Source organism: Gymnoscopelus microlampas (assembly GCF_963454915.1).
Source record: "Gymnoscopelus microlampas genome assembly, chromosome: 7".
Classification (NCBI taxonomy): domain Eukaryota; kingdom Metazoa; phylum Chordata; class Actinopteri; order Myctophiformes; family Myctophidae; genus Gymnoscopelus; species Gymnoscopelus microlampas.
Window position 1 is genome coordinate 21,830,006 of NC_139944.1, and position 20,476 is coordinate 21,850,481.

Genomic DNA, 20,476 nt, shown 5'->3' on the forward strand with positions numbered 1-20,476 from the left:
ACTACAGTGGGTGACCATTGACTTTGTCGTTTTTTTTCATTCTTCTCATGCGTTTCATGCAGGGCATGTATGATTTCCACTCTGTGCCACTAGGGGCAGCAGCGGTCTACTGCCTACAGCTGCCTACAGCCCACAGCAGACAGCAAGAATATATTTGTTACTAGTATACTGTATATCCTCTCCAAACTGTACATACATTACTTTACACTTTTGTATTATGTTTTGACACTTGCTTTGGAAAATGTAAACGTATGTTTTATCATGCCAATAGCTCATTTGAATAGCAAAATTGTTTGTTTTGGGGTTCTTAGGCACTGTTTTTCCTAGAAAGACAGAGAAAGATCCTGTCTGTTGCTTACAGTACAAGATGTGACATTTATATTAAGCAAAATATTAAGCAAATAAAGTTAGATAGCATGATGCTGAGCTTAACATTAGTTTAATTTTAATGTCTTAATTGATAAAACGAGACGGGAAAATAAACGTATTTTTTTCTCTTGCCAATAGCTCATTTGAATTGACAAATTGTATTTCTGTGGTGGTGGTTCAGTGGCACTATATATATATATATATATTTAATATATACTGGGGTCATACGTTCTGTGCTTTCTGTGTGTGCACTTATGCCGTGTGTCTCTTTCTTTGAGCGGGGGGGGGGGGGGGGGGGGGGGTCTATCAAGGCAGGCTATTTGTTCAGATGCAATTTCAGCGTGGCTATTAAATAGGCAAAAAAATCTGATCTACAAGCCCACAAAGAGTCGCGATGCAACTCTATTTTCTAACATTTTAGTCTATTTTTGGCAGAGAGAGAGAGAGAGAGAGAGAGAGAGAGAGAGAGAGAGAGAGAGAGAGAGAGAGAGAGAGAGAGAGAGAGAGAGAGAGAAATTAATATAATATAGGCCTACTATATATACTTTACTCGTAACAGAGTAGGCTACTTCTACATTGCAGTATTGATATTTTTACTTAAGTAAACTGCAAACCAAAAAAACTCTTCAACGACATGTGCTCCTTGTCCAGTCTATGCATTGCTAAACCGGTTATGTTAATTATCTCTCTCTCTCTATACAAAGACAAAGTCTCTTTTATCCAGATGCGCTCTCTCTCTCTGTCTCTCTGTACAAAGACAAGGTCTCTCTCTCTGAGAGAGAGAGAGAGAGAGAGAGAGAGAGAGAGAGAGAGAGAGAGAGATGCATCAAAGTAGGGGTTCTCAATCTTTTCCAGGCCATGACCCCCCAAAATAACCATATTGGGGACCCCCATTTTGCGTGTGCGGCTTTCATCATCAATTTAAAAATAAAGATGATCGGATCATCTGTGAAGCATTTTCATATACGATGCTGTCTCGTTAAAACCAGCTGCGGGTGAATATTATCCAACACATCACCACGGTTAACGCTACGTTCATGTTTACTGCATTACATTTGTAACAACAGCATAATATTGGGTTGTGCAGGTGAGATTTCGAAAAATCTTCAGTGAATGCTTTTAGGGACTATAGGCCTACATAGAATGTGGAGGGAGAAGGGTACCAGCTGCACTTGTACCCCTTATTGTGGGATCGCTAAAGCGATCACACTAATGTTATTGTGCATATTTATTATTATTATATATTTATTCCGCCCGTTTTTTGGCACCTAACTAGTCCTTCATACTTTTAGCTACAAACTCCGTTCCAACTCTTCAACGTTCGCCCTACTCAGGACATGTCGGCTATTATTCAAATTTTTGAAATAATTTGTACTTTTAGAGATATTGCACTTTTTACTTCTAAAAAAAGCCCATTCATTTCAATGGGGAAATTCATACTTTTAGCTAGAAACTCCGTTCCAACTCTATAACGTTCAGCCTACTTAGGACATATTGGCTACCATTTGAATTTTTGAAATAATTCAAATGGGAAAAAAGTTTTTTCCAAAACTTTTATTTTTTCAGAATTTTTTTTTTTCAGAAATTTTTTTTTTCAATTTTTTTTTTCCAATTCTTTTTTCTTTTTCAAATTTTTTTTTTTTTAGAATTTTTTTTTCCAATTTTTTTTTTTCAAAATTTTTTTTTTTTTCCAAAATTTTTTTTTCCAAAATTTTTTTTTTCCAATTTTTTTTTTTTCTTATTTTTTTTCCTAACTTTTTTTTTTTTCAGATTTTTTTTTTCTTTCCAAATTCAAACCTTTCAAATCTTTAGAACTTTTAGAACCTTTAGAACCTTTCAAACCTTTCAAACCTTTAGAACCTTTAGAACTTTTCAAACCTTTAGAACCTTTCAAACCTTTCAAACCTTTAGAACTTTTAGAACCTTTAGAACCTTTCAAACCTTTCAAACCTTTAGAACCTTTCAAACCTTTCAAACCTTTAGAACCTTTCAAACCTTTCAAACCTTTCAAACCTTTCAAACCTTTCAAACCTTTAGAACCTTTAGAACCTATAACACTACTAACACTATCAATACTCAATACCTGCAACATTCTTAGCGATCCCACACTGTTTCTTCAGGAACAGTACTTTCTAGTTAACTGTAATATGCTCATTCCATGCAGCTCGGCAGAATGCGTGTGCGGCTTTAGTTTGATGAACATTGAACCTCATAATAACATCACTCCGTTCGCGACTGCATACAGAACGTGTGTCGGCTCTGATGTTTATTAGACAGCATGGACCTCCGCTCAGGTCCTGGAATCCAGAGCCTTATGTCAAGACTTGGCTGCGAGCACATCGCACGGCAGAAAGCACAAAAACCAAAGTGGCACAGCCTGTCATGTCAGATAACCCCGACCCACTTTGGCAGTTTTTATAAGACAGGGGTTATTGGCGTCTTTTTGGTTTGTTTTATTTTATTTCCTCGTTTATACTTATTTCCTCCTCAATATTGTTTAAGAATTAATGTGCTATCCATGACATGCTGTCACCAGTTTACCAGTTCACTGTCTGTTATTTAATGATGATCGAATATTGGCTAAATGTTTACAATTTCTTCTGTCCAAACAATGAAAAGCACTAAGAAAAGGCAAGTGAGTCTCTCTTTAATTAAGCATGATGAGCCATGTGTTTTCCACAAAACAATTGAATATCATTGAATATAATTGCACCCTTGTCATATACTACTATTAGCTTTCAGTAGGCCACCACAGGCACAGACAGTGCGTTTTAGCGCAGCGCGGCCTGGCGCAGCGCGGCGGAGTGGTTGCGTGCGGGGGTCGGGGGGCTTTCGTGGGAGGGGGGACGGGTGGATCAGAGCTTAACCCTAAAACCGAAATAAAGTAACAAAAAAAAAACTCCAATCCGCTCAAGAACCTTGCTCCCCCACTTCCAAAATTAGCACTAGCCTACAACACTGGCCCAGTCTCTTGCCAAACCGGTTATGTTAATGACATAAAGCCTATTCCAAATAAGCCAAGTGAGGAACTCTGCTATCAGGTTCCCCCTCCCCCCTACAGTACCTCTGTAGGCCTATCTCTTCTATCAAAGTATTTGTTCAGATACAAATTCAGAGCGGCCAATTTTGATATTTTTAATGCGCCTACATGAAGTTAGAGGGATGGGCAGAAATGGTGTAGGCCAGTGGTTTTCAACCTTATTCCCATCAAGGACCCCCAAATTGACACATATTAGCCCAGGGACCCCCATTTGAAAAGATATGCCAGGGACTCAACCATTTAGATTTCTTGGGCGTCCCAATCTACACTGTATCATCATCATCAGTGTTCATTTAACTCTGAGAGTGTACAAATGGAACCAAATGGACCCTGACGGGTCCATTTGGTTCCATTTGTACATTAAGAGTTACAGACACATAAGGGTCAATTTGGTTGCTAACTATTAATTTGGCTGGGGACCCCCTGGAACCCCCTCAAGGACCACTGGTGGTCCCCGGACCACTGGTTGAAAACCTCTGGTGTAGGCTATTTTCAACTGTTAATGGGTTTTTCTTTCTTCACAAATGAATTCTACTTTGTTGTACAACAGTTTCCCATAAAAGTAGCGAAAATAGCCGATCTACAAGCTCACAAAGTGTTGCATCATGATTTGAATTCCGACTGAAAACGCCACCCTTGCGTCTCCGTGTGTACAACCAAATACGCATCTTTCCTGCACCGATGACGCTTGGGGTTGGGGCTTTTACAGCGCTGCTCCTACACTACCACCGTCAGCAACAAGTGGACATGGAGTAAATGTACTTAGTTACTTTCCGCTTAGTTACTTTCACGTGCATATAAATGAGCCACGCGGTCTTATAAGAATGAAAACAAACGCCTCGCTGTTGGCCATGGATCACATGACGGTCGTCTGTTACGGTCATGGATGAACTCAAAATGTTACTTGAGTTCAATCAAAGTAAAAGTACAAAAGTATTGGCAAATAAATGTTTGAAAATAGCTGATCTACAAGCTCACAATGCGTTGCAATGCGTTGTGAGCTTGTAGATCGGCCATTTTCAAATAGACTATGTGAAATAGGGCAAATAATGTATGTTTTATAATGTAATGATTTATATCTGCAAAGTAACTAGTAACTAAAGCGTTCAAATAATGGTAGTGGAGTAAAAGTACAATATTTTCCTCTGAGATGTAGTGAAGTAAAAGTAAAAATAGCAGGTCAGCATGCTTATAGCGTGGATTCGAACCCGGGTCGTAAAATCGCCGGACATCAGTTTTAACCGCTACACTAACTGGACTATTTCATTTACAGAGGAAAGAGGTAGAAACCTACTATACAGAAATTGATGCGAGAAAAAAAAAACATATAAGACGTCTGTCTGTCTGTCTCTCCACGGACTTTTGAGACAGACAGACAGACAGAAACCAATGTGTGTCTGAACATTTCTAAAATGACAGAGATGCGTTCCTGACTGGCGACTGCCCGACGCTGAACAGAAAACCCAATTTAAACGCTCTAAGCACACGTAATTATTGCTAGTTATTAATAATAATATAAGACATCTATCTGTCTGTCTGTCTGTCTGTCTGTCTGTCTGTCTGTCTGGCTGGCTGTCTGTCTGTCTGTCTGTCACAAAAAAAGTGACTCCAAAGCGGCACCTTGTGGTAGTATTTGGAACTTAAATTTACTGCAAAGCGGGTGAGGCAAATGAGTGAAGTGATACTCTTATGAAAAGCGACAAAGTCAATGGTCACCCACTGTAGCAATTGACGCGTTATCGAGTCAGCGGCCTTCAAAGAGTTTTAACTTCATATATGTGGTCAATTTATCATGAAAGAGCCTATTTAAAAATAAAAATTCAGAGAACCAGCAGGGGCGGGCAGTAACACGCATTGGATCCGAATAAAGCAACCTATTTTCGGCATGGCCCCTTCAGAAGTCCCCTTAACGCTATGGAAGTCCCTCCTGCGTCACCCCCTGGTGGTCGGGGAAACAAACTGCTGGAGGTGCGGTGTTTGTTTATCTTATCTTGCCATCAATCCCTTTAAACCCTACTTAATTGACCACCCTACTTAATCTATACTATCCATTTTCCCTCTACTGTGAGCTTGTAGATCTGCAACTTTTGCTGAACAGAATAGATGCTAGACTTCATATGGTTAAACGATAAACCAACGTCATTTAAATATCTCAGTTCCTACACTGACTTGTGACAGAAACAGCCTCTACCTCTACTCTTCTCCCTCACTCCTTCCCTCCCTCCTTGTATCCTCATCTCTCCCTCACTCCTTCCCTCCTCTTGACCTCACCTCCTCTCTCTCACTCCTTCCCTCCTTGTGTCCTCACCTCCTCTCCCTCACTCCGTCCCTCTTTGTGTCCTTACCTTATTTGACTTTTGCTATACAAATACACAAAAACAGATTTCTTTTGTTTCTTTTGTTAACTACTGTTTGGCACCATTATGACCACTTTGATGCTCTAAAGGTGTGAAAAGATATTATTTTTTTCATTTCAGCTGGTCTGTTGATGCTGAATTGTTAAAAAAGTGACTTATAGGAATGAAAGGGTGAAAAGCATTATTAGGTAAGGGATGTCATGCTAGAAGCCCAATTCACACTTTGTCGTATGACAGCGTCGAAAATAGCTGGCCTACAACCTCACGACGTTATGAGCTTGTAGGCCTGCTATTTTTGTGTGACAGAGTATATATTAGGTTTAAACCTGATTTGTAATTTGCCTCAACACCATCAAGCTATGAAGTGTAAGTCAGGCTGTACCCTTTCATCGAGTTTGAATTAACTTTTGAGGCAGCGATTGATGTTGTGTTTGTCACCTTGAAGACGTTCTTCTTGCTGGACAGTTCATTGGCCCACTGGATCCGGGCTCCCCTCAAGTCCACACTGCTCTCTGGGCGACTGTTCCCTGGTTTCTGTGAAGAAGAAACACATACAGTTACAGGAAGATCCCGCCTGTTACATTAACTTTGAGTGCGCTCCCTCCGTAAGATAGTTGTTTGAATCGCTTTGCTTTTGTCCCGCTGGTCAGCGTTGGTGGGGGGGAAGCGAACGTTGGCTCAGTTGGGATTTTCCATCTGGTGCGAAGATATCGAGGCGACGGATCACTTTGTTCGCGTCACCCTGTTTGCCTCGTTCTCGCTGCAACATCGCGCCAAGTCTCATCTTTGCATTGATTTTGTATGTAATCACACCGCTTGAGCAAATATTTTATCTCTTGGTGGGAACGCACCATGAGAGTGTAAAAGGGAGGGGAGTGGGAGTATTTGCTGAGGGGAGGGGAAACTAATTTTTTTGCTTTCACTCAGCAGATGAGTGAAAGCAAACCATCTGAGCGTCTGCGTCTGCGTCTCTGAGCGTCTCAGATGGCTCACGGTCCCCCACCATTTTTGTACCAATTAAGGACCACTTCCATACAGTCAACATGTCTGCGCACCAATTGGGGGGATGTGCTGGCAGATGTTAATAACCAATTAAATATGTATTAATTAATAGCCCACAATGTATTTCGAATGTTCTCTCTTAATGAATTTTAATCTCTTAATGCATAATGGGTATATTTGTTGTTGGTAGACTGAGGTCATGTGGTCAGGTTTCGCATAGTAGAACTGCAATTATCATAAGGAATGGAATGCATTTAATTTTTATTTCTGAACATTCCAAAACAATAGTACAAAGTACATGGCCTGTAGTAGCAGTCCAACGCATGTTTTAGGTGAATGGGGGAAATTAATTACTAATGGTTAAGTTTAGCTTGCAGCCAACAGAAAACAAATGAGGCTATAATGGCCTGATTAATCATGAAGTAATTCTGTAAATGAGACCAATGCGGAGGCGTGAAAGCCCTGGTCATGAAAATGCTTGCATAAAGAAACATGTGCACAGACAAGGACAGAAATATGCACATGCATTATTTTTCATCAGATTTAATAAAAAGCAGATAGAATATGCAAATCACTAGTTGGGGTGCTGGGTTCAGATAGGATCATGAAAGATAATAGGAAAAATTATAGAACCCACTCACTCACATGCTCCTATACATTTTGATGACAACATTTCGAGCCTCGGCTCTTCTGAGTTTGACCTCATGAAGAGAAGAGGCTCAAAACAGTGTAATTAAAATTTGTCTTATTTTTCATTTCGTCAGATTTATAAATCGGCACGTTCGCCTGATTCTGGTTCTATATATCTCAATCATTGTGGAACTGGCAATTATGAGTGAGTCAGCTTGACCATTATGCACGGCTGTGAATATTTATAGCTTGTGTACCGGTCATTGTATCTGCCATATTGTAATTATGTGCAACATGCACAGACTGACAGTTGGGATAATTGCATCTCCGACATGCCTATAGAAGGGCACGAATGTTCTAGTATTCTGTAACATGCAACTCGTTGAGACGTTGAATAGACTGAGAATTAAGTGTCTTGCTCGAGAGCAATTAAAACATAAAATAGGCAAGTCAAGGGTCAAACTTTTCCAGACGGCCTCTCTACCCATTCAGCTACGGTTGCCCACTAAAGATGGGTCCTGTAAGGGTCCATACTTTGTTATTGGCACTGTATTGACTGGCTTTTCCAAATTGGTATAATGTCCCTGCAGTAAACTGAGTGACTTCTTGGCAGTGCCATTTGACAGTTACACAACATGTGGCATTCTGCAGCAGAAAGGCAATGTGCCATGGACACAGGGGTTGAATGTCATGTTATCAGTGCAGGACAGCATCAGACAAGAAGTAATAAGTATAAAATGCAAACATAACAGAGGAATGTTAAGCTATGAAGTTGTAAAATTATTAAGCTTATACAGGCCAATTCATATATATCTCATAGATACTGGAAAAGTGTCCCTGTTTTGGACGAGTATTAAGTGAACATTTGCCGAAAATAGGCAATAATTTGGCGAAAATAGGACATCTACATGCTCACATCGTGTCGCAACACGATGCGTTGAGAGATCGGATTTATTTTCAGCGAAGAGATTGGTGTATAAGGAAAAAAGAAAGGGACCAAGTACAGACAGACCCCTTGGGGACCCTGGTCAACGACGTATAGGGTTTAAATGGTGACGGTAATGTCTTTTTAAACCCCAAAAAGTTTATTCAGCATTTAGGATCATCTTTTTTTTCTTACAATTAGATCATGTTTGTTTACCTAAAATGTTTCTAAATCAAGTTACCTTGGCTAAAACTCGTACAGGGAAGTGCAGAGAATCATAGAGAATGTGGTTGTGTTATTGTTTAGCTCTTACCCAGCTGGAGGGGGTCTGTGATTTGGGATCTTTGAAGAAAACCAAGCTGTTCCCTACTAACACCACCCAGGATGGATTCCAGTTTTTCCTTCAATCCAACAAACAAAAGAATACCTTTAGGAATTCAGTCCAATAACACCCCCCCCATCCCGCCCCCATAAAAAAATGCAATTTGCAACACATATAAGAAATGTCATGAAACACTATGAGAAATGTTTGTTCAGTACCACTGCCACAACACATCATTTCAATGATGTCTTACCTCAGTTTCCTGCCACCTTCAGCAATCTTGGTCTTATTCAAGAGTCCAGCCTTCTCCAGCTCCTGAGAGAGTGTGGTGGCAAGGTAGGTACGGTTAACACACAAATAGCAAAAATAGCCGATCTACAAGCTCACAACCTGTTGCAACACAATGTGTTGTGAGCTTGTACATCTGCTACTTTTGCAATTTTTCCAAGATTATTTCAATTAACTGTTGCACCCCTACTGTAGTTACAAATATCTCAGCCAGGTAGCAGATACTGAAAATGGGATTTACAATAATATTCACTACTTTAAATAGTTTTAAAACTACATGGGATTGGTGCTTGTATTACTAAAAAAGACAAATAATAAGGCCTGATTTAAGCACTGCTTTTAATCCCATGACACTGATAAGTATGCTGGTTGATACAAGTGCGTATTAAAACGATATAGGTGTGTGAATGCAAAGTCGAGCACAGCACTGAATCCTGAGCAAACCTACTATTTGACTGTTGCATCATTTGAAAAATAGCAGGAGTGGCTGCGCTGAGACCACCCACTGTGAAGTAGGAGAGCCCAGTTCAAAGTAGCTAAACACAAAGGGAATGAATAGGTATGATGTCTAAAGATAATGGATACAATTGGAGATTAAGCTTTTTTTTCATTTTTTTTTCCATCTGTGTAAGGATTACAGATAGAAACAAATCTATTTATTCAACTCTGGTGAATTTCCTGCTGATTCCCAGCCATGAAAATGTCACAGTAATGTGCCGCATCATTCATTTAACAAGCAATTAACACCAGCAAATGATCGTTGAATAGGAGACAGCACAGTACAGACATGCTGACAAAGGAAATATGAAGCAACTCTTACCGGGAAATATATTATTTATTCTTTCTTGACTTCATTAGATTTTTTTGTGCAGCGCTGTGAGCTTATACATCTGCTATTTTTTAACTTTTAAAAAAAAATCTTGAAAGCATTGGAAAATGTTGAAAACATTTTGTTATACAAATATTCTCTTCAGGGGGTCCCTGGGACAAAATATGTTCATGTGGGGATCCGCGGCCAAATAAATATCAATTTGGGGTCCTTGACAGTTGACAGAACCACTGCTGTACACATATCTCTCACACTAATTACAGTAAAATGCAGTGAAACCGCAGAAGGTAGAAGTAGAGTCTCACCGGTGTGCAGCCATCACTGTCTGGGGAGCTGTCAGCAGGAGAAGGAGGCTCCACTATGATGTTTGTTACATAGGAGCAGTCCCTGCACTGGACCATCTACAGTACATGTATGTAGAACACAGTCGTTTAGGATACGTGTGTGTGTGTGTGTGTGTGTGTGTGTGTGTGTGTGTGTGTGTGTGTGTGTGTGTGTGTGTGTGTGTGTGTGTGTGTGTGTGTGTGTGTGTGTGTGTGTGTGTGTGTGTGTGTGTGTGTGTGTGTGTGTGTGTGTGTGTGTGTGTGTGTGTGTGCGTGTGCGTGTGAGTGTGCTTGCGTGATACGTGTACACGTAAAGGGAAATAATGAAGAGTTCTAGCTAACCATTGAAAGCACGATGGAATTAACCACTTAAACCCCATATGGGTAACCGGAGTCCCTCAGGGCTCAATACTAGTATCTTTTCTGTTTTCTGTTATTGTGGGGAAAGCTTTGGCTGAAAATAGCCGATCGACAAGCTCACAGCGTGAGTCGCGTTGTGAGCTTATCGACCTGCTATTTTCAGCTGAAACTTTCCCCGCGATACCGATGCTGGGGTTTAAGTGGTTAAATAATGAGATGAAAGATACTGCTGAGAAAGAAAATAGTTGAAAGACACTGTTGAGTGAAATAAACAGTTTATAGACACATGCTAAAAGTTGAAAGATACTGGCGACCAGTTGAAAGACACTGATGAGTGAAATGAACTGTTGATAGATACTGGCTAACAGTTGAAAGTTACTGTTGAGTGAAATAAACATTTGATAGATGCTGGATAACAGTTGAAACATACAGTTGAGCTAATAATGAAGGACATGTTTCATTACTAGATATACTGTAACAGACACTAGTTTTCTTCATCAACTATTTAAAAAGAAAATCTTTTTCATTTTCTCCCCAATTTAGTTGTAATGCTGCCAATTCTCCCCATGTGTAGGGTCCCAGACACTGCTAACCACTCCTGTTGGTCTTGGTGAGGGTGTAGACAACCATGTGTCTCCTCCGATACACATGGAGTCACTTCTTGGAGTTTCACAGAGCGGGTGCACCGCGTACAGAGGAACATGCTATGCGTCCCAGTTCCGCTCCCTGTAGAACAAGGCACCCCGACCAACCTATAGGAGTCACTAGTGCAGCGACAGAGATCGCCCTCTCCAACCCGCTTCCCACCCATGGACACGGACAATTGTGTTCGTTGGAGCACCTGGAGGAATTGAACCCCAGTCTCCACAGTGGTGGAATGCAGATCAAATCAAATCATTATGTGCACTTTCACTTAATGTAAAGGACATTGTATTGTATTTTAATGAACGCTATTTTTATGAATGAATCGCTTTATGAATAGTTTGATTTGATTAAATGTATGCAGCTGCATATATTGTAGATGTTTATGCACGTCAGTCAATAATATGTATTTCAATTCATATATACTGTACCATGCCATTCTCAGGCAGGATCATGGACTGGGAGTGGCTGAGTTGCTGCCTGCTGTCACAGTGCTGGCTGTCGTTCAATGTGTGAGATGATACAGCGCGCATCATGCTCTGTGCAAGGGTAAAAAGTCACAGTCAAACATTAGGGTCAGCTGTCAAAGGTTAGGGACATGAATGTGAGAGTGAGGGAGCTTTGTTTTATTTGATCTCTTTTGTTTTTTGTCTTGGGTTGATATTGTTTATTTATTATCATTATTATTATTATTTTATCTGTGTGTACATTAGGCCCCTTTAACCCCTACACCAAATCAATTCGGCGAAAATAGCAAATCTACTAGCCCACAACGTGTTGCGTTGCAGTGTTGTGAGCTTCTAGATCTGCTATTTTTTATGAATGTTCTCCCCAGTTTAGGGACGTTAGATTTTATGTGGTTACTGTAGGTTAGATTAGATTATTATCAGGTCAGGTCAATACATTCAAGACAAGACAATAAATAAATATACACTACAGTAAAAACACCACAAAAGACCATAATGACTCAATTAAAATGTAAAATTTGAAAATGTGTTAAAGGTCTAAAGTTTTTAAGGAAAGGAATGTCTTCTCCATACTCGTGGAATGTGCAATGGTGTGGTTAACTGATAAGAGACAACAAGAAAATACTGTATGTTCAACTACTGTTTTGCAAAGGTCTTCTGCACTGACTGCACAGCACTATGAGAGGAAAGCAAGTCCCAGATTCAGCATGAATTTCTAAAGAGTTTTTTTCTCCTTTCTCTCATTTCCTCTACAGCCTGTAGTAGTGGGTGACATGATTAACTATGGTTGTCCCTCACTACGCACCAGAACAGAATATGTAATTTTTTGTCATGCAACACTTGCAAAAATGGTCACGTGATAACGTATATATTAGCCTTGAGCATGGCTATAGTATCTCTGATTCCACCATCAGTTTGATTCTGTCTCTTGCTTCAGTGCTGCATCAAAGTCACAGATGTTTCACATAATGAATATTGCATTGGAGCAGCAACAGTACTCTACACGCTCTATAAAATGGATGTATATTATGAAGGAATTGCGAAATCGAATAATATGAGGTGAAGCTACTGTCACTTCAATGACCTGGCATGCCATTAGCAATACATGTCCTTCGACATGAGTGGACAGATACAGATTATTGTCACATTCAGCTTTTGTTTTCATTTCATTCACATGAATGTATAGATAAATAAATAAAAACAAAACAGAATAGTGGAGAAGCAAACAAGAGATATATTTCTAACCATATGTATTTAAAAAATAACATTGAGGAACAACAACAGTCTAAGAAAGACCAGAACAATATTCAACAAGTGTCTCTGGACCATGCAGTTCTCAGCTCAAAATAAAATCTGTGTGCTATCCTAGGGGTCTATACTTGGTCCCCTCCTCTTTCTCTCTACACCAAATCTCTCTGGCAAAAATAGCCAATCTACAAGCTCACAACACATTGCGTAGACCTGCTATTTTTGATAAATGTTCACCAATTATTATGATGACATGCCCAGAACAGGGACGCTAGGGTTCATGTGGTTAAAAATGCTTGCCATGCTTGTTTTGTAGGCATATAATGATAGGCTGTTGCCATAGTAGAAGCTGATCTTCTGCTGTGAAGTTTAAATCATTGTGCTCCAATTCCCAGTAAGGGTTGATTCGTAGAGATAGGTCAGCACAGGTGCACATACTGCATATATACATGCAAGCATGCAAATGCTCATGTGCATGCACAATATGCATGCAGAATTTAATCCGTCGTCCGTAAGACATATTCACAGGACATAATATAGTACCTTTCCAAATCCCTGCAACCTACTTTCAATAAATACCCCTCCTAATGTTTCATGCAAGAAGGATTAGCATTAAGTGCCAAATCTGCTCCTTCGCTAAGAGGAGTCTGTTAAAAGGGCTTTACACCAAACGCACCCGCACCCCACTGTGATGCAACATGTTGCAGTAAGAACTGCTTGGACAACCACCTTTACCTTGCACCATTACTATTTCACCACCTCAACACTGGAATAAATGCTGATCTCACAGTCTATACGCATGGTATGGTAGGCTTTGCTTAAAAACATGTTACGGTAATGCAGGGCAGATCTAACTTCGAGTTAGATAGTTAGACGCTAATTAGGAAATTGGCCTCCAGCAAAAACCCCTGTTGCTCTTCTGCCTAAAGGTATGCAAGGATGGGCGAGGTAAAGCAATTATCTCTAGGATAACTTGCATCATAAAACAAATAAACACGAAAACAATATGAGGAAGAGAGGAGACAGGAATTTACAATAGAGTATAGGCAGGCCAAGTCCTCTGCAAGTGTAATTATCATTAACAGGGTGTACAGGGTGACCAAATGGAACCGTAAGCGGGGCCATTTGATTCCATTTGTATACTCTCAGAGATAACTTAAAGGACAACTTTAAGATTTTTACAACAAGGGTTCTGATAAAGAAAAACATCACATGGATGCAACTGGGACGTATCATCAGTGTTGTAGCCTGGGGTCATAGGGTGTTTCGGGTCTCGCAACATACAACATACACCCTCGCCCAGGTGACCCAGCCAGGGTTGATCAAGCCCCGACTTACGTCCCAGTAGCACCCACGGTCAGTCCTATAGGGAAAGACAGGGCAGTCCGCTTCTCCGGAAGTACTCTGCCGGGACTCGGGGAGGCTCTGGCACGTGGAGGGACTAGGCTCTGTGGGTTGTCTCCTGGCCAGGCTCCTCCTTCGTCTCACCAGGTCCAGGACCTGAGCGCTGCGCCAGATCAGATGCACCGCCCCGATCCAAACATTTCCTTCTGGCGTGATGGTTCCTTGGGCCGATACCACTAGATTGGGCAGTCTAATGGTATTAGCCACGCTTGCGGTACGCTGGAATGGCCCTCCTAAAGGCCTCACCGCGGGTTTGTTGGGCTTCTTCCTCACGGAAGACACAGCATGGGGCGCTAACCCATACTGCTCCCGGGATGCCGTCTACATTCCGGCTGTCAACAGTCTCTCCTGTGGTCACCAAACTATTCCTGGTTGTCACGTAGTCTAAAAATTCCTATGAGCCACTATAAATAGAATAACTGATAAAGAAAAACATCACATGGATGCAACTTTAAATAGTTTGTAATGATAATAATTAAAAGATGAGTCTTTCTATCGTTATAGCGTTTTTTAACTGTCAGCGAGGCCGAAGGCATGGAGACCAGGGCAGAACCTCTGCCCCAAATCTTTCACATCGGTCTGTTAGCACCACCAGGAGGCAGATTTTTGCAAAACATTTTTTTTATATCACTCCTACAGATTTTGTCCAAAAATCAAGCAAATTGGTACACATTATCTCTATAGTCATGTGATCAAGACATATCTGTTGGATTCTTCATATTCCATCCTGATTGGCTAAGATTAGCTTCCAAAGTTTGCAGGAGTGGCCCGTTTTGTACAAAATGCCTCAAATCATGAACACAGCGCCCGATTGCTGTGAAACCTTGCGCGCACATTCCCACTTGGCCAAGGAAGAAATGCCATAGAATCCAGGGAATCCAAAAAGATGTTGATTGTATGACCTACAGTTCAAGAGTTATAGGCCAAAACGTGAATCTGCCTGTTGTAGCGCCACCATGAGGCTAATTTGAAAAATGTGGGGTGGCATTTTTACCAATTACCCGAATGCCACCACCCCCCAGTTGAAAATTCCTATAACAATAGAAAGCAATAAATTAAAATGTTTTAACACTCATCTTTTAATTATTATCATCACAAACTAATAAAAGAACCCTTGTTGTAAAAAAAACAAAGTTGTCCTTTAACGCTGAGGCTTTTACTGTGTACATTTAGAGGACTCTTATCCAGAGCGACAACAACCGCAACTGTAGTTACTGCTTTGCCTTGCACAAGCAAACTGACAAAAAGTGATACTGAAGGTCATACAGAGTGCTCAGAAACTGTTCCTGTGGTCAGTCACAGGGAAGTTTAAATAAAAAGGTTTTTGTCTTTTCTTCAACCACTTGAACACTAACATCCCTCCTATTCTGGTCATGTCATCATAATAGGCAAACATTCTGCTCTAATACGCAAACATTCGGCGAGAATGTTTGCGACACAACACGTCAAACCCGACACGTTGTGAGCTTGTAGATCGGCATTTGTTTTTCTCCAAAATGTTCGCCTATTATGCCACAGCCAGAAAACTGTAGGATTCGAGTGGTTACGTGTAGATACTGTAAACCGTGTGGCATTCTGTAGAGAGAGGGATTCTCACCTGGTTCGTATGCCAGCCACTGTCAGCATTCCTTGAATGGCTCCCAAAGACGAAATCAGGAGACAACTGCAAAGGGTGAGAGAGAGAGAGAGAGAGAGAGAGAGAGAGACAGAGAGAGAGAGAGAGAGAGAGAGAGAGAGAGAGAGAGAGAGAGAGAGAGAGAGACAGAGACAGAGACACAAGAGACCCACAGAAAGACAAAGAATGTGAGAACGAGATATACAATGACAGGAGAGGAAACAATCTCTGTTAAAAAACAATTTCCTCATGACTTGATTCTAATCCCCTTCATGTCTCTATTAAATCCACAGAATGTTGAAAGACTTGCGTACCACCGTGCCTTCTGCCTCTTCTTATGACAACTGCCTTTTCATGTGTGTAGAACTTAACTGAGATTTCCTTTTTTCGATTATTATTATTACCATCACCAATGGGAGCAGTTTGGATGGTGACTGTGAAATGCAAATCTAAAAACAGGATGCAGAGAAGTGTGCTGAGTAAAGATCAACCACAGAGACTAGGCCAACACCCACGGTAACATCCGAAAAAGCCCTATCTGCCCGGCCATATTCACCCACCCCCACAAACACGCACCCAGACTACTCTACATTCTGCCAGCTCAGATGGGTTTATTCTGGGGAGGAAAATGTTGGTTTATGTATCTCCACAGTACAGGGGACCTCTGACAAACACAGGCCCTCTCATCTATACATGTAGGTGCTGAATGACATTTTAACAGTTTCCACTGAATGGTATAGTTTCTCATCGCTCAGTAACATGGATGATGTCATTATGTGCATGTCATTTCTGGCTAATTAATTGCCTGTTCAGATGCATCCAGTACTGTATGTATGTTTGAGTGATCGAACAGTCAAATCAGCTCATAGTGAGAATGACTATGAAAATTGATAATAATATATGACAGTGACAAGCCGATGGAAAAAACGTGCCAGCAGTCAGTTAATATGCAAGCATAATATTCTTAAAAAATCCCAATAAAGCAAAAACTTACAGCAGTGGGGCTCATCATCGTTTATCCCCCAACGTTATAAAATCCGAGCCAACACTGACTGAACGTGCTTGTTATTCTGCAGGGTAAAAGTCCTCTGTAGCTTTGAGTCATCTGAAGCTCTGCGTGTTCCTTCCATCTCTCTGTGTGCTCTCTGTGTGCATGTCTACTTCCCCATTCTAGAGGGAAGTTGGCTCTATCAGCACCTACCATCATTGTCACAAAACCAGGAAGTCGTGCCCAGCCAAATTATGACACAAACTTTGCATTACTATTGTGATTAGAGTCGAACTACTTCACTGTAACTTTGTGGTTTAACCCATTAAGACCTGAGGCCTGATGTCTAAATCCTAACAGTAATTATTTTTATATTTAGATTTGTTTTTTATTTTTAAATATATTTGTTTTAATATATATTGAAAGATTTGCACACATTTTGCACACAATTTTTCAGAAAATAGCTGCAAGTTCAGATCACTACACTCTGTGCCGCGCTATGAGCTTGTACTGTATATCTGCTATTTTTGAATAGCCCAAAGAAATAAAAAAAATGACACAGACAGATGCTTTCCCGGTCTAAATGGGTACATACAGCAGTACGCTTGTTTGCAAATGGCAAGGAATTAATAATTGTGAACTTGGCGTCCCTATTTTGGGCACGTCATTATAAGAGATAATTGTCCAAAATTGTCAAAACGTTTTTTTCAAGCTAGCAAAAATATGTGACGCTCAGAGGGTATAATGGCCACCTTGGAATCGGAGGGTTCCTGCTCCGATCCCCAAAATAAGAACACCACCTTGAAAGTGGTTAAAATACAGATATTTATTAATATGATCTGATGGGGAAACCAGAAGGATGTAATCCCTTTTTTATTTTTGCCCCAGCTAAGCCTCACTCCCGCCTCTAATCTGGAACTATGTTCCAGATTATATGGTGCTCAGGGCAATCTCTGAACCCTGTCTGATGGGCCGTGTGTGTGTGTGTGTGTGTGTGTGTGTGTGTGTGTGTGTGTGTGTGTGTGTGTGTGTGTGTGTGTGTGTGTGTGTGTGTGTGTGTGTGTGTGTGTGTGTGTGTGTGTGTGTGCGCGCGCGTGCGTGCGTGCGTTCGTGCGTGCGTGTGTGTGCGTGTGCATACTTGTATTACTATACAGTACTTGTGAGGGCCAAATATCCCCACAAGTTTGAGAATAGATGAGGACAATTTCCCTGGTTCTAACAACATAAATGGTTGTTTTATGGCAAAAAAGGGTTTCATCTATTGTATTTTATTTTAATTAAAGGATCCCTATTAGATTCACATGAGTGAGTTGCTAGTCTTCCTGGGGTCCTTGAGGTTTAGGGGTTAGGGTTGGAATTCTGCCTGATTTATACTTAGTTGCACACATAAAATACAAGTTCTACAAGCTCTACAAGCTTTGTACTGTACAGTATTTCCTCACAAGTACGGTATAACAAATATAATGTGTGTGCGTGTGCGTGTGTGCGTTCATCCATCCATGTTCCCAGGCAACACAAACAAAAACAACAACACTGCTTGCTGCTTACAGTATGCTCAAAATATTACATAAAAAAGATTAGCTTAATGGGACGGAGAAAAAAAGTGTCAAACCGTAAGAACAAAGGAAAGCTCCTCGAAAGTCCTGTTCAAGAGAGTGTAAAACTCTTCTGTCACAAAGCTATCTCTAATGTGTTTAAACACATACATGCATCTACACTGTAAAATCCTCAATGTTAATTATTCTTATTACATTTTTTTAAGATTTATTTTTTGGCTTTTTATGACTTTATTATTATAGGACAGTAGGCTGACAGGGAATTTGGAGACAGAGATGGGGAGTGACACGCAGCAACGGCCATCGGGATCGGGACTCGAACTCGCAACGTGCTGTCAGGCTAAATTGTAGCCTAGTTGCCCGGACTGCTACAAGTTGTGAGCTTGTAGAATGACTATTTTCAAATAGTATAAAATAGGGCTCTAAGTATTGATTGTACATATATTTGTACTTATCTGTCAAAAGTATAGAATAAAAACAAAATCTTGAGAGCTTATTTCCATTCTTGTCCTTTGAGTGCAAATGTGTATATAAAGTGAGTGGCGTGTCTGGGAGCCATAGTATACATACCCTGTGCATGGTGCCGTTGTGGCCCCCAGAGAGTGGTAGTGATAGATGGCTGGTTTCCCTGGGCAATGTTTGTGGTTGCATTTCACTGGCCTGGAGGAGAGACAGGAAAACACAGACCATCAAAACTTTCAACCTGGCGTCTCTATTTTAGGCAGGGAATTATAGGAGAAATAATTCAGGATCAGTGTTGCCAGATTTTGCAAGAGAAACAATCGGCCAGATGTAAGAAAACAAGCCCAAAAGAAGCAATTTGGTCACATGATCACACACACAGAGGGTCCCCAGCAAAATTAGTTAATAATAGCGTCAAAATCTGTTTTAACACTTGAACCCTATACATAGACTATTTGAAGTCTATGAAGTCTACAAGCTCAAAACGCGTTGTGAACTTGTAGATCTGCTATTAAAAAGTGAAATACTGTAGGTGGAACATTTTAACAACACAAATCTTGTTTGGTGGGTCCCTAGCACAAAATATTTTCAGATGGGGGGTCCGCAGACAAATGCATATTCATTTGGGAGTCCTTGACATGAAAAGGTTTGAGAACCACTGGTTTAAACAACAATAGGAAACAAGCCCAAAAAAACGCAACCCGCAACTACCAATATTTACAAGCAACTTTACAGAACAACAAGCCCATAGTCACTCATAATAAGCAGACTTGGCAATACCGGTCAGGATGCAGCAAGTACCTATTTTCGTTATTTGTCGTATACGACACAGTGCACAGGGCTTAAATGGTTAAACAGAGATTAGTTCAACTTTCAGAATCTTTTTAGGACAGCAATGTCAGTCTGACTCGTTTGGTCGGTCGTTGCCATGGAATTTTCTCTGCACCCTTCATGTTCCCCTGAGGATGAACTCTCCTGATTTTGCTGACTTTGCTCTTGCAGCACACAAACGTTTCACTTGCACTCAAAATATCTCAAAATCCCACGGGTGAATTTTCATTAAACGTTGCCGAGACCGTTCATACTCTCTGGAGAAATAACCCCAAGTTGACCACTGAATGACCTCATAACCCTTCCTCTAGTGCTAGACTGGATAGTCATGTCACCAGTCAGTTGGGTGGATTACTGGATTAATTTATAATCCCACACATAAGATGTCTGATTCATCACTAGCATACACCATAGGCTATTTATTAACTACTACAACTAGGCACACTTACCAAGTGTTCATTTCAGTATAATGCTAAAAGACCAGTGGGCCAGGGTGAGACCACCATCATTCAAACTCATGTATGAATCTCCACCTGCACTAATAACAGCTAACTGTGGAAAACTGCACTAACATTATGAAGCCTGATTTATACTGTACATGGTTGCGGACCGGCGATGCTTACCGAAAATAGCCACAACGCGTGGTGCTGTGAGTGAGCTTGTAGATCAGCTATTTTCAGTGTACGACACTGGCGTGCAGCCAAGTATAAATCAAGCCTAACCCTGTCCACAACTCCCTTATATAAGCAAGGCAAGATAGAGGTGTGCATAGTTGAAGCCACATGGCTGTATTTCAGCTGAAGCTTTTTTCCAATTCT

The 20,476-nt window shown here is 40.7% G+C and overlaps 1 protein-coding gene across 2 annotated transcripts in view; it reads right to left on the reverse strand.

Annotated features, from left to right (window-relative positions):
- arhgap9 (Rho GTPase activating protein 9) overlaps nucleotides 1-20,476 on the reverse strand; it is a 65,238-nt gene that overhangs the window by 15,072 nt on the left and 29,690 nt on the right. For both annotated transcript variants that reach the window (XM_084061275.1, XM_084061274.1), the window contains exons 8-14: nucleotides 18,936-19,025; nucleotides 15,804-15,869; nucleotides 11,519-11,626; nucleotides 10,068-10,163; nucleotides 8,899-8,960; nucleotides 8,637-8,724; nucleotides 6,205-6,300 (exon numbers count right to left, since the gene is read on the reverse strand). In XM_084061275.1, the coding sequence (XP_083917401.1) occupies nucleotides 6,205-6,300; nucleotides 8,637-8,724; nucleotides 8,899-8,960; nucleotides 10,068-10,163; nucleotides 11,519-11,626; nucleotides 15,804-15,869; nucleotides 18,936-19,025 (606 nt within the window). The remainder of the gene's footprint in view (nucleotides 1-6,204; nucleotides 6,301-8,636; nucleotides 8,725-8,898; nucleotides 8,961-10,067; nucleotides 10,164-11,518; nucleotides 11,627-15,803; nucleotides 15,870-18,935; nucleotides 19,026-20,476) is intronic.